This window comes from Emydura macquarii, unplaced genomic scaffold (genome assembly GCF_026122565.2).
Source record: "Emydura macquarii macquarii isolate MOO-44397 ecotype Brisbane River unplaced genomic scaffold, CSIRO-AGI_Emac_v2 contig_2422, whole genome shotgun sequence".
NCBI lineage: Eukaryota > Metazoa > Chordata > Testudines > Chelidae > Emydura > Emydura macquarii.
Window position 1 is genome coordinate 14,957,609 of NW_027132559.1, and position 13,946 is coordinate 14,971,554.

Below are 13,946 nucleotides of genomic sequence, written 5' to 3' on the forward strand. Positions count from 1 at the left end.
CAATCTTATCTAGTCTTCCTTATGCAAGTCAGTCTGATATATAGGGTCCCTTCTGAAAAATGAGCTTTGCTATTCTTTTGTCACAGTATCTATAGAATTTTTTGTATTGCTTAATTGAAAGAAAACAGCTGTCTGGGCTGTATCTATTTGGTATCCCAGTCTCAAATGGCACAAAACAAGGTTGTGTGTTAGCACCAACACTCTTTTCTATTGTCTCCATGATGCTCTGGATGCTTTCCATCATATGGACTGTGGTATCTACATCTAGTCTGGTAGAGATGGAGGGCTGTTCAATCTGAGATGTCTGCAGGCTCATACTAAAGTAGTGGAACTAGTGATTAGGGAACTGTTTGCAGACGATTGTGCACTGGTAGCTCACTCACTAGAGGACATCCAGTTTATCACCAATCGTTTTGCACAGGCATCTAGATGCTTTGGACTCACTATCAGCTTGAAAAAAACAGAGGTCATGTACCAGCCATCTCCAATCAAGGACTATGCTGAGCCTGCTGTTGCTATCAAAGGCACCCAACTTAGAGCAGTCGACCAATTCTTTTAGTTTTGACGAGTTGACTTCCAAGATGCCAGTGTTGATGCTGAGGTCATTTATCACATTGCCAAGGCAAGTTCCTCCTTTGGGAGACTTTGTCATCTGTGGAATGAGAGAGGGGTCAGACTGTTCACAAAGATTAAGATATATCAGGCAGTGTTGCTGCTCACACTGCTGTACGGATGAGAGTCATGGATGTTCTACCGTAGACACCTTAAGCAACTTGAGCAGTTCCACCAATGCTCCCTGAGATCTATTTGTAACATTCAATGGCATGACAGAATCACCAATAAGAGGTCCTTGAAAGGTGTCAGATTTCAAGTATGGAAGGCATGGTGCTGAGAGCCCAGTTTTGGTGGGCTGGACATGTTAAAAGGATGGAGGACACCAGAATCCCTAAAGCTGTGCTTTACAGTCAATTGAAAAATGGACAAAGATCACAAGGAAGGCCACACCTGAGCTATAAGGACACCCTGAAACAAAATCTTAAGGCCTGTAACATCGATACCAACAATTCGGAGGATTTGGCCCTGGACAGGGCCAGCTGGAGGCAGTACTGTCACTTAGCTATTAAAAACTTCAAAATCAAACAAGCAAGTATAAGGGAGGAAAAGAGAGAAAGGAGAAAGGCCATCTCAGTAACTCCATCAACTGAAGATTACCTGAAGTATCTGTGGTTGCATCTGTGGATCAAGGATTGGCCTTATTTTGCACAAACCCTCACATAAGTAAACTGAGTCACAAAGGGGGGTTGCTCTTACAACTTGTTTGTCAACATTGACGGGAGACTCCATATACACTAACCCCAGTACATGTTAGATCAATGAAGTCACACAGAAAAGTCTTCTAACCCAATACAGAATTATTTGACCTGGTATCACAGTATTGACGTAATCTGTTTGCATGAAACTCGTGTTGCTATTAGCTTAGCAGGACATTATGGTATTAACTGTTTTGACCTCATTTCACAAACCTCAGATGCCAAATATGGCTGTGCAACATATGCAGGCTGTGACATATCTGATGCTGTTCCACTCATCTCCTTCAGTTTTTACAACATGCCAATGACTTTGTGTTGATTCACAATGCAAAACAACACAGCATTAGTAACACGATATGTGACATCACAAAGTCACTATGGCAAACTCCAGCCTTTTTGCCTTCTGCAGCAAAGAGAGTGGAAACAAAGTACTTCATGCCCTCCAAGGCCCATGAGTACCTTTACACTCACCCTCCACCGGGATCGCTAGTAGTGGCAGCAGCTAATGTGCATGAGCGGCAGGGCCAGCAAGGCCCCATGCCGAAGGCCAAAGACACTAAGAAGTTGGACTTTTTTGGTAGAAAGGAGACTCTAGCTTGGAGCACCAGCTTGGCATTGCGAACCAGCAAGTAATCCCAAGTAGATATGCTCTCAACTCTTGGGGGTCCGTGTCCAAGTTTGTGGAGTCAATACCACCAGACTCCAAGCCAGAATTCACAGTCCTAGTAGATGAGGGTAAGATGGTGGCAAAAGCCTCACTCCAGGCAGCACCTGATGTGGCATATACAGCAGCCTGTACCATGTCATCTGGCATAGCCATGAAAAGACGTTCCTGTCTACAAGACTTGGGCCTCCCTCATGAGGGCCAACAAGCTATTCAAGACCTCCCATTTGAGGGACCAGCGCTGTTCTCGAGCTACCTTGGAGTCCCTGGGCCTTCACAGTCTGGCGCCTCACAGGAGGCACTTCAAACCTCAATCCCTGCCTTGGTTTTATCAAAATCAGCCTAGGCAGGACTATACTCAAAAGAGGGGCAGGAAGCACAGGAGAAGGCCTCCTCAGCCTTCCTCCAGTCAAGGGCCCGGGCCTGTGAGACAATCATCCAGTCCCAAACAAAACTTTTGAGGGTGTGCCCAAGGACAGTGCACTAATCAGAGACTCTGATCCATCCCCCCCCCCCCCCTTTTTTTTTTAGGACCACCTATCATTTCTACCATGCATGAGTCCAGATCATGTCAGACCGCTGGGTACTACACATGGTGGAATTGGGTTACACGTTCCAATTTTCTTCCCTCTCTTCTACCCAACTCTCACCCTCCCTGACCCTTTTCAGGGACCCCTCTCATGAGCAACTTCTACTCCAAGAGGTGCAAGCTCTCATAAGAATAGGAGCGGTGAAGGAGGTTCCTCAGGAGCTAAGGGACAAGGGGTTTTATTCCCAATATTTCCTAATTCAGAAAGCCAAAGGTGAGTTTAGGCCCATCCTTGACCTGCGAAACCTCAACAAGTTCATGAAGAAGCTGAGATTCCACGTGGTCTCTTTGGCCTCCATTATTCCCTCTCAGGATCTGGATGATTGGTATGCTGCCCTTGACTTGAAGGACACGTCCTTTCATGTGGCCATCTTCCCAAGTCACGGATTCCTCCAATTCATAGTCAATAGGACTAACTACCAGTTCACAGTCCTACCTTTTGGCCTATCTGCAGCCCCTTGCATATTCACCAAGTATATGCCAATAGTTGCTGCATTCCTGAGATGCAGAAGGTACAAGTCTATCCGTACGTCAATGACTGGGTAGACAAGGGATGCACCAGGGCACAGGTGGAGGCAGATTTGAACCTGATAAGGTCAACATTCAGCTGTCTGGGGCTCTTGGTCAACAAGCAGAAGTCGACTCTCATGCCCACTTAGAGGATAGGATTCATTGGGGCAGTGTTAGACTTGGTTCAGGTCAGGGCATTTCTCCCAGAATCTCATTTCCAGTCCCCATGTGGTATCATAGAGGACTTAAATTGCTACCCCATCACCACAGCTCGAAATTGCCTGATGCTGTTGGGGCACATGGCAGCATGCACTTTGATAGTTCAGCAAGATTATGCCTCAGGCCACTTCAGGCATGGCTAGCCTCAGTGTACCATCTGGCTTGGGACCACATAGACAGAATAGTCTCATTTCCCCCCTCTGTGATAGAGACTCTAAATTGATGGTTCAACCTACCCAGGATATGTGCAGGAGTACCTTTCTATGTACCTCTCCCCTCACTTTGTGTCATGACAGATGCCTCGGTGATGGGCTGGGGAGCTCATCTAGGTGAGCTCAGGACCCAAGGTTTTTGATCACATGCAGAACTTTTATTCAACATCACTGTAAGAGAAGTGAGTGGTATGTCTGGCCTATCAGGCCTTCCAAGTCAATCTGGAAAGCAAGTGTGTATCTGTCATGACAGACAATACAACAGCGATGTTTCATATAAACAGACTGGGTGGGGCATGCTCCTCTCCCCTGTTCCTGGAGTCCCTCAGACTATGGGACTTTTGCATCGCTCAGTCGATACACCTGGAGGTATACCTTCCCAGAGCTCAGAACGAGTCAGCAGACAGCCTCAGCAGATCCTTTGTCAGCCATGCGTGGTCTGTTCATCCGGATGTGGTGAGCAGTATCTCCTGAGGGTGGGGAGTTCCTCAAATAGACTTGTTCGCAACAAGGAAGTGGCTGCAGTTCTGCTCCTTCCAGAATTAGTCTGGGATCAATCACAGACGCATTTCTCATCCTGTGGACAGGTCACCTGTTCTATGTATACCCGCCTACCCCACTCATTCACAAGAAGATCAGGAAAGAAGGATCCTCCGTGATTCTGATAGCCCCAGTCTGGCCCCATCAACACTGGTACACCATGCTTTTCAATCTTTCAGTGGAAGGCCCAATCACTCTGCCTCTATTTCCGGACCTGATCACACAGGACCACCACAAGCTTTGGCACCCCAACCTTGAGTCTCTTACCTCATGAAGTGGAAGCTCCATGGCTGAACCCTTGGAACTAATGTGCTCGGAACCAGTCAGAGAGGTCCTCCTTGGCAGCAGAAAACCTTCTACGAAGGCCACTTATCTAGCAAAGTGGAAGAGATTTTTGATTTGGGTGGCTTAGAAGGGCATCCCACCTATGTTGTCTTCAATACCTTCTATCTTGGACTATTGGTTACATCTGAAGCAACTGGGTCTGTTGGTGTCGTCAATTAAGGTCCATCTCGCCATCATCTCGGCTTTTCACCCAGGGGTTGCAGGCCATTTGGTTTTCACTAACCCCATGGTCAGGCATTTCCCCAAGGGCCTAGACAGGTTATACCCTCATGTGCGTCAGTCGATTTCCCAATGGGACCTTAACCTCATGCTGTCAGGATTAATGGGACTGCCATTTGAGTCCGTAGCAGCATGCTTGCTTCTCTTTCTATTCTGGAAGGTAGCTTTTCTGGTGGCCAAAACTTTGGCCAGGAGGGTGTCCGAACTCAAGGCTCTCATGTTCAAGCATCCTTACACAACTTTCTTCAAGGACAAGGTTCAACTTCACCCTCACCCAGCCTTCCTTCCCAAGGTTGTTTTCCAGTTCCATACAAACCAGAACATATTCCTCCAGGTCTTCTATCCGAAACCACACACCAACAGTCAGGAGCTCAGGCTACATTTTCTGGATGTCAGGCAGGCCTTAGCCTTCTATATCTAGAGGACAAAACCATTCAGGAAAACACTGCTTTTCATAGCAATAGCAGATAGGATGAAAGGTATCCCTGTTTCTTCCCAAAAAATTTCTTCATGGATTATATTGTGTATCCGGACGTCTTATGACTTGATGAGAGTACCTGCCCCTGCATTGGCAGCTCATTTCATAAGGGAACAGGTGTCTTTGGTGGCATTCCTGGCCCGAGTTCCTACTAGGACATTTATAGAACAGCAACATGGTCATCTGTTCACGCCTTCGCTGCACACTACGCTATTACACAGCACGCCAGAGACGATGCTGCTTTTGGCAGGGCAGTACTGCAATCTGCTGGGCTTTGATCTCCGACCCCTCCTCCAATGGACCAGCTTGGGAGTCACCTACTTGGAATCGACATGAGCAAACACTTGAAGAAAAAACAGTTATTAACCTTCTGTAATGATTGTGCTTTGAGATGTGTTGCTCATGTCCATTCCAAGACCCTCCTGCCTTACCCCTCTATCAGAGTCAGCCAGCAAGAAGGAACTGCCAGCAGGAGGGCGATTGGCAGGGCCCTATATACGGCTCCATGAGGGCATGACTCCAGGGGGCACCAGAGCCCATCCTATGGATTCCACTAGGGGAAAAACCCGGCAACCGTACATGCGGTGCGCGTGTACCTACTTGTAATGGACGTGAGCAACACATCTTGAAAAATAACAGTTACAGAAGGTTAGTAATTGGGGGTTTTTTCATCATCTTTACACTGGGGACAAAGTTTTTCAACTCCACTTTGGTGGATCATTTACTAATGACTGCTGATGGAAATGGGACATGTTCTTAGGGCAGATAGGGCTAAAGTGTCTTTTCTTCTCTCTTCAATCGTCTTTTTTTTTTCATTTTTCCTTCCATTTTCTTGCTTCCAGATTTTTTCCTTCCTTCATTTATTGTTCTGTCTTCCCGCCCCCCCCCCCCCTCGTTTGCAGAGTCAGTTGTACACTGCACATGGAATTGCTGGAGGGGAAAATGACTAACAGGATAGTAGCTCTTCTGTATTTTATGCTCTTGCTTGTGCCTTATTGTCTGCCAGTCACAATGTGTGGCCCAGGCAGGGGTTGGAGGGCAACTGGAAGCATGACAGATATGCTTATGCCTGGTAGGACACAGACAATATATGGTCTTAATTATTACTCAGTCTCAAATGTTCCTTTTTGAGAGAGAGTTACTGGGAAGGCTGTTGTAAGACAATTCTAGCAATATTTGGAGACCTCAGATGTATTTGATTTTAGTCCTGGGTATAGAATAGTATGGAGACTATTAGTTAGTCTAGGCTGATGGTATTTGGGTGATCTCATGTTGATTGACAAAAGTAAGACTTGCTGATTCTCTAGGTGGACTAGAAATTTTTCCCCCTCAAAGGAAAAAAAATCTTGCTAATTACCACCCATTCTCTTTCAAGCTTTTCAACAATTATTTTAATGTATGAATTCTCTGAAACTGTTCTGTTCTATTCTGTATAGGTTTTTATACCACACTTATCCCCATCTGTCATGTGGTGTTTGTTCTCTCCTCAGTTGGAGAAACAGGTGCAGTGGAGTGTCATGTTTTGGTAGGGTTTTTTCATTTCTTAAATAAATATATCTGTTTCTATGTGTTTGTATTAGAGAATGCACAGCCAAAGAAATAAACCCTGCACTTTTGAGTCGAAAGTGGTGAGGTTTGTGATGGTCCTTAGTACTGGGGCAGGTTCATTGCACAGTCTTGGACCAACCTGGAGAAGGTTAGTCTCCTGTACAGCCAAGCTTTACTCTAAATGTTGAGAGTTCCATTGTGACAGAGGAGCAAAATTATTGACCATGGGTTTAGACAATCTTTTAGGTATCCTGGGCCCAGGCCATGGGAGCACTTTGAAGTTAAGGATCAAGACCTTGTACTTGATTCAAAATTCTGTGGCAGATAGAGCACAGAGGACAAGTTTTGATGTGCTCACGGTAGCCCTTGTTGCTCAGAAGATGAGCTACAGTGTTTTGTATTAGTTGGGGTTTCCTAAATGCTAAAGGTTTCATGCTCAAGTATATTGCTTTGCGGTAGTCTAGCTGAGAGGTGACAAAGGCATGAATAATTGAGGCCAGGTCTTTGTCTGACAGGATGAAATGGAGTCTCCTCGCCAACCAGAAATGATAGAAAGCATTACTTGCTGCCATTGCAATATGACAGCGCAGCGTCAGTGAGGAATGCAAGAGTACTCCTAGACTACGGACTGAGTTGACCAGTTGTAGATGTGAACCTTCAATCAAAGGAGACTACACTGTGGCTGCAAACTCCTCAAAATGCTTTTCTCTGACCACTAGCATCATCTCTGTTTTGCTGAGCTTCAGCTTCAGCCACCTGTTTGTCATCCATGAACTGATCTCATCCAAGGATTGGGCCATCTGGATTGTAGTGGTGTGATCATGTGTGGTGAAGGATAGGTAGAGCTGTGCCATCTGCATATTGCTTGCACTTGAGTCCATGTGATCTGACAAGTTCACCTAATGATTGCAGCAGATGTTGAAACGACTGGAGAGAGAATTGATCCTTGTGGAACTCCACAGATGAGGGTTCTACTAGTGGCAGTCGCAGTTTTCCATCACAACTCTTTGGGTGCATCCCTCCAGGAAGCACTCAAACCATTTTAGCACATTATCCAGGATTCCTGCCACACCTGTCAAGTGAGACAACAGTATCTCATGGTTAACAGTATCAAACTCTGCAAAGAAGTCCAGGAAGATGAGAATGGATGTCTGTCCTCTATCCATTGATAGAAGGGGATCATTCATCAGTGCCAGTTCTGTGTCCTGGCCTGAATCGAGGTTGTGCTGTTTCTAGAATGTTGCCATCAGGTAGATGAGCTTGTAGCTAACTTGTAGCTTTTCTATGAGCTTGCTCTGGGCTGTCCAGGGTGGTTTTCTTCAGTGTTAACTGGACTATTGCATGACTGTGACTGTTCCCCCCACACTCCCTCTGCCCTCCTCACAATGTATCACCCCCCTCTTTTTCTTCTGAGACGTATGTAAAGAATGAAGACATTATAAAACAAATTAAAAATCCATTCCAGGGTAACATTTCACCCCACTACAGACCTTTTATGCTCATGCATTCTTTGATACACATAATGTAAAACAAATGAATTATATTTTCTAGGATCAGTTGTGTTTAGCTCTGAGCACCAAGTAGATAGTATTAAAGTTGTCTAGTTTGCTGATTTCCTGTGATGATAGAAGTACAGTTTATCAATTAGGTTAACTGGTGTTAACTGAAAACTGTCTTCCAGTAGTATAAATACTGTTTTTGCAGGACGGCATATTGCACAAAACAATTTTGCAATTAGAAATATTGCTATATCAGGAAACAGGAAAACACATTGTTAAAAAATGCATTCAGGAAATATATTACTCAAAGGAGTTCATGTTCACTTAATGGAGGAAACTGACAGCAGAGACTGTTCATAAGCCCACATAGAAAACAATGTGAATTTTATTTTCAGTAGCTTCCATAGTTGTTAATGAGTAGTGGGATTTTTTTAAAGTAAATGAATGCAGTTATAAATAAATAAAAAAGTTAAATTTAAGAAATCCACTGTTGGTTGTTTTAATTAAGGATTAACTTTTAGGCTGCTCTGTGATAGAGGGTTACTTAAACCAACTGGCTAATTATTATGCAAGCTTAAATTTAAAATTCATGTGCACTAAAAAGGCTGATTTTTTTTAATGACACATGATTTACATGCCTACTTATCAGAAAACAATGTTGGTCTTTAAACTGCTGAAAGAAGACATATTACATATCACCAAGGTATAATTTTCGCCTGAGTTGGGCAAACGTGGTTATACTAGATTACAGGATCCCAATTATCCTTTCCCAAAACATCAATTTCTCAATAAATGGCTTGCCTTTCTTGATAAATTAAGAGGTATAGACTCATCTTAGCATACAGAGATTTATCATTAACATTTGAATTCCAGATCTGGTCAAAAAATTTTTTGTCAAAACACTTTGACAAAAAATGGTTGTAAATTCTTTTTATGAAAATTTCTATTTAGTTTACAAGAAAAGGTTTTTTGAAAAAAGCAAACTTTATTTAATTGAAACTATTGATGGGAGACGGAATAATTTTCCAATTGACTCCAGTAGTTTTCTCTAATAATTCTTTGAATATCATTTTGTTTTACTTTTTAAAAACCAAGCATCAAACCCGAAATGGGACTTTTTTTTTTTTTTTAAAGGAAGAGCATTTAGGGATTTCTAGGGTACCTCTTAGCTAGTAGGAGGGAACGTTCTCTCAGGCTGAGGAGGCAGGATCATTGCAATTCAGCTGCTGAAGAGAAACATGCTGTCCAGTAGTTGTAGGGCAGGAGTAAGCAGCTTCAGGGTGTCCTGAAGCCAGCTACGTGGGCATAATGCAAAGGATCAAATACTATTCTTCTCTTCCTCACACATTCAAGTTCCCAAGGGGGAGAGCGAGCACTATTCCTATCTGTAGACATCAGGGAAGTAAACAGATCTACCCACTCACTAAGGAGCATGTGAGAATGGGGATCATGAATCTTCTTCCCCTCATCTGCTCTCAAAATACCTTAGCTTGTGTGTGTTGCGGGTGCTTGGCTTTGTGTTGCATGAAGACAGGGATACCCAGTGCTTCTTTTTCCTGCCACAGCAACCCTTTGAAGAACCATTGAGAAAATAGATGCTATTAGTATAGGTAACTGATTAAATACACTTCACTATTAGTGAACAAAGAATTACAGATAAAGCTTCTATTTGTTCATTAAAGGGAGAATTCTATAACCCAAAGCCCATAGAGAAAAGTATTTTTTCTTAGCAACCTTCTGCATTAACTAGTTTAGAATATAATGTTGTAGTAACTTTTTATAGTAATTTGTCTATTGGAACACTTAGATTTTGTCTGAATACATTGTCAATTAATTTTATTTATTTATTTTTTGTTACAGGAGCTAGAGTTAATGCCAAAGACAGCAAGTGGTTGACTCCCTTACACAGAGCTGTTGCATCATGTAGTGAGGTATGAAATAAATACATATATATATATATTTTTTTTTTTAGAAGAAGTTCAGTGTGAAATAAAATACAGCATCTCAGACCACCTTCTATTCCTCATTCAATTTTTTTTATAGGTGAAACTACTGAAAATGCTTAGAGAACGCAGGGCATTTGCAACAGATATTTTTAACTTAAAAACAAAAGCATAACTTTATCATTCCAATTATAGAATACACAGAGGCTCTAAACAGAAAAAAAAAATCATTGCAAAAATAACATGATCTTAGAAGTTTTCATGAAAAGAATCTAGAATAAATACAGGTAGTTTTTATTTTAATACAAAAGGAAAACAGATATCCTTGTACATGGAAATAATGAGAGGGAATATTCTGAATTGGAACATAAGGTCCATGATTCCTTTTGGGATGAGGTAACCAAAGTGGTTCAGCGTAAGGGAAAAATACTCTAGAAATGAAATAGGGTTTGTTTTCACCTATACCATACAATTTTGTGGGTTTTTTTTTTTTTTTTCATTTTTAATAGGCAAGCATTTCCACAGTTTCATTATTAAGAACATTGAAGAAATTGTACTGGTAGCTATAAACATTTTAAAATACATAAAGTATTTAGTTTTGCTTGTAGGTTTAAGTTTCATCTGAAACATTCAAATGTACAGAGTAGAGCAAAGAAAGCTGCTTTGAAAATTATAGCTGGCATTTTGTTTTATCATAGAAAATCAAGGCTTTTGAAGCGTGTATCAATATGTTGCTAAATATAGAAATATCACAGGAATAAAAATTAAGAGGTGCATTTATATCATTGTTCAGATTTCGTATTATCTCTGAGTTTCAAACTGGCATTAATTGGAATGTTAATTCTGTGGAGTATCAAAAAATTAGCTCAGTAAAAATGCTGAAGGTTAGGCTTGAGATGTATTGTTGCTGGAATCATATGGGAGAATTTCACAGAACCTGCCTACGCAGAGTACTTGAGTCAGTTCAGTGCTATCTTTGCTTTATTTTTATGAAAGAGAGGATGAAATGGGATTGTTTTGGTTTTGCAGAGGCTCAGGCATCATACTTTGGATCTAACCCACCCATTTTATATTTTGCTTTTGGGCCAAATAGTAGCATTTAGCCACTAGCCTAAGAAGGTAGTGATGTGGAGCTGTTGTCTCATAGTTCTATGGGCACAGTTCTATGAATGGCTTGGTGCATAGGCCACACTATCCTTTAGGGTAATGCAACATGCTCCCCTGAGGGGGCCTCACTGGAGCAGCAGTCCCTGCACTCTCCTGAGCATTGGAACTATAGCTGTTTCTGCCCCTTCTGTGGGGGATGGGATGTTTGCGTGCTTACTCCTTCTTTCTCCATGTGTGAACACCCTCATTAGGATCTGTCACATTTTGGCTAATGACTTTTAAATCTATGGAACATTTTACTTTTTACAAGTTTCCTCTGCTCAGTTATAATTCCCCAAAATAAGAATCTTATTTTCTCATTTGTATAAGTCTTGTCTTGCTTCTCCAAATATAATAAAATAAAAACTGTAAATCAGATTAATATAGCATTAACATAACATTATCATACAAGAACTTGCAGCAAACCAGTTTTATTATAGCAAAATTACATCTAAATCTGGAGATTGGGAAAATTCCAAACGGTTTGTTGTTCGTTTTGGATAAATGTTGAAAGTTTTAGATGCTTATCTCAGCTATCCACACCTATGGCGTACAGATGTTTCCACCAACCCCAATGGCCCTTGACTCACTCACACATACGCACCCCTCTATATCCCGCTTCCCACAAAACTTCCATCAGTGTTCCTACCTGATGTTCTCATCTAGGGTGTTCTGCTGCCCCTCAGTTAGGGTGTTCGAGGAACATATCCTTCCCTAACCCTCAAATGGCACCAACTTCTCTCCCACATAATGGACCAACCCAGAGGTCTGCCCCATGGGACCTTTTAAACTTCCACAACTACCTCCCCGCCTCCACCCTTTTTCCCCACAAGGAACTGGGCTCCAGCAAGAGTTCTTTTGAACCCACTCCTTGCATGCCTTAGATAGCCTTTGTAAAGGAGCCTCATGGACTTTAACTCACCTGAGCTCTTGAATAAGGTGCCATAGTGACAGCTTGGGTGGGGATATATATAGGAATGAAGGTGTACACCCTGCAAAAAGATTCAACTAATACACTGTAAAGCAGTCTGTTTCTATAGCAACACAGGTCTCCTGGTGCTCCTTTCTTTGCAGTGGCTCCCCCACTGAATACAGTCCAACTTAAGTCCTCTTCTGTCCTGATATTCAAAGCCTTCCATGGCTTGTCGTAGCTACCTGAGAGATCATCTCCCTCTGTGAGGATGACCTTGTATAACCACAACATTGTATCAAAACAATGAAACTGTCAGCCAGCACTGGGGGGTGAGTGGGAGACACAGCTGCTGGATCTAAACTATGGAATTTACTCCTGCAAGAGATAAGTGGTCACAGAACTAATTAATTTTAAATGCAAAACTTATTTATTCTGCTTAGTTTTTCCCCAGATTTTCTACACACACTCACAACATGCAACGAAACAAAACTTACACTAATCAAATTTATTTATCCTAGGGGCTGGGATGGAAGAAAGAGTGAGCTTGTTAGTGTTGCTACTACCTTTAAATGTTTGGGAGGCACTTAGATATTAGGATGATGGAAGACCTTATAAGTCAAGCTCCCCTCCCTCTCAGTTCCTTCTTACCACCAGCAATGGTGCTGGAACATCCTTGCCTCAGCAAGCCTTCTACCACTGGTTTCATCTGTAGATTTAGTGTATTAGTTATAGTTAGTCCTGCAGGGACATAGCCCCAGAGACGGGGCATTCCCCGGTCCCTGGGCTTCAAATCATGTGCTTCATGTAAGAAGCCCATGCCCATAAACGATCTTCACCAGAGCTGCTTAAAGTGCCTGGGTGAGATTCACATTAGAGATAAGTGCAGAATCTGCAGAAACTTCAGACCCCACACTTAAAAAGGATTGGGACATCAGGTTAAGAGCACTTCTGGTGGAGTCCGCTCTCATTCCAGACCCCGAGCCTGGCCGCCTGGACTCCACACCCAGCACATCGGCGTCAACTTGAAGCACCCTGTCGGCACTGGTCACCATCCCCGGTACCAAAGAAGTGGCACAAGAAGCCGCACGCTGGAAAGAGGATGCTCCCTGACCCCCTAAGAAGGACAAACGGAGCAGGGAATGAGTGCGCCAGGCTGCTCATCTTCCTTGGAACTCAGATTGGCTATAGCCTAACCCATCAGAGCTTCCAGTCTTCCCCAGGACCTGCCTCCAACTCCTAGCAGCGGTAGGGGGTACCTGACACCTTGCGGGGCTGTCCACGCCCGAGGCCTTTAAAGCGTTCAAAGACTTGCTGTCACTCCTTGTGCCACCCACCACTCGGGAGGAGAGAACTCTATGCTGAGATCCCATGCTGGGGCAGCTGACCAAGAATGTGTACTGGGGCAAGCATGCCTATAGGTGCACTACAGAGTTGGATACAAGGTCGTCACTGCCATGGTCCCAAGAAGAGGACCCCTCAGATTCACAGGGGGAAGAGATTGTTTTGCCCCGTGGTCAAATGAACCCAGCCATGGCTGCAGGTGTCCCCGGGGCTTACACCAGGCTCATGGCCACTGACATAATGGCCTGAATCATGGCAGTTCTGGAACCCATAGGGATTTCCCTCTGCCCCAGGGTCACAGATGCAACAGTCAATCTCGGGAACATCGGAGTGACACTCAGTGACAGTATTGTGCCTCCCCCAGACGATGAGGGACGAGACCAAGCTGTAGGGGCTTCAGCGGTGCTCCTGGAAGAGACTACCCTTGCTGCAGAAGAACAGTTACCCACTCCACCCTTACCTGCCTCTTC

At 43.4% G+C, this 13,946-nt stretch overlaps 1 protein-coding gene across 3 annotated transcripts in view; it reads left to right on the plus strand.

The window, feature by feature from the left end:
* Positions 1–13,946, plus strand: part of ANKRD28 (ankyrin repeat domain 28) — a 220,584-nt gene that overhangs the window by 120,169 nt on the left and 86,469 nt on the right. For 2 of the 3 annotated variants that reach the window (XM_067561968.1, XM_067561967.1), the window contains exon 4: positions 9,994–10,064. The exons of the other annotated variant lie outside the window; for it this stretch is intronic. In XM_067561968.1, the coding sequence (XP_067418069.1) occupies positions 9,994–10,064 (71 nt within the window). The remainder of the gene's footprint in view (positions 1–9,993; positions 10,065–13,946) is intronic. 3 annotated transcript variants of the gene reach the window in all.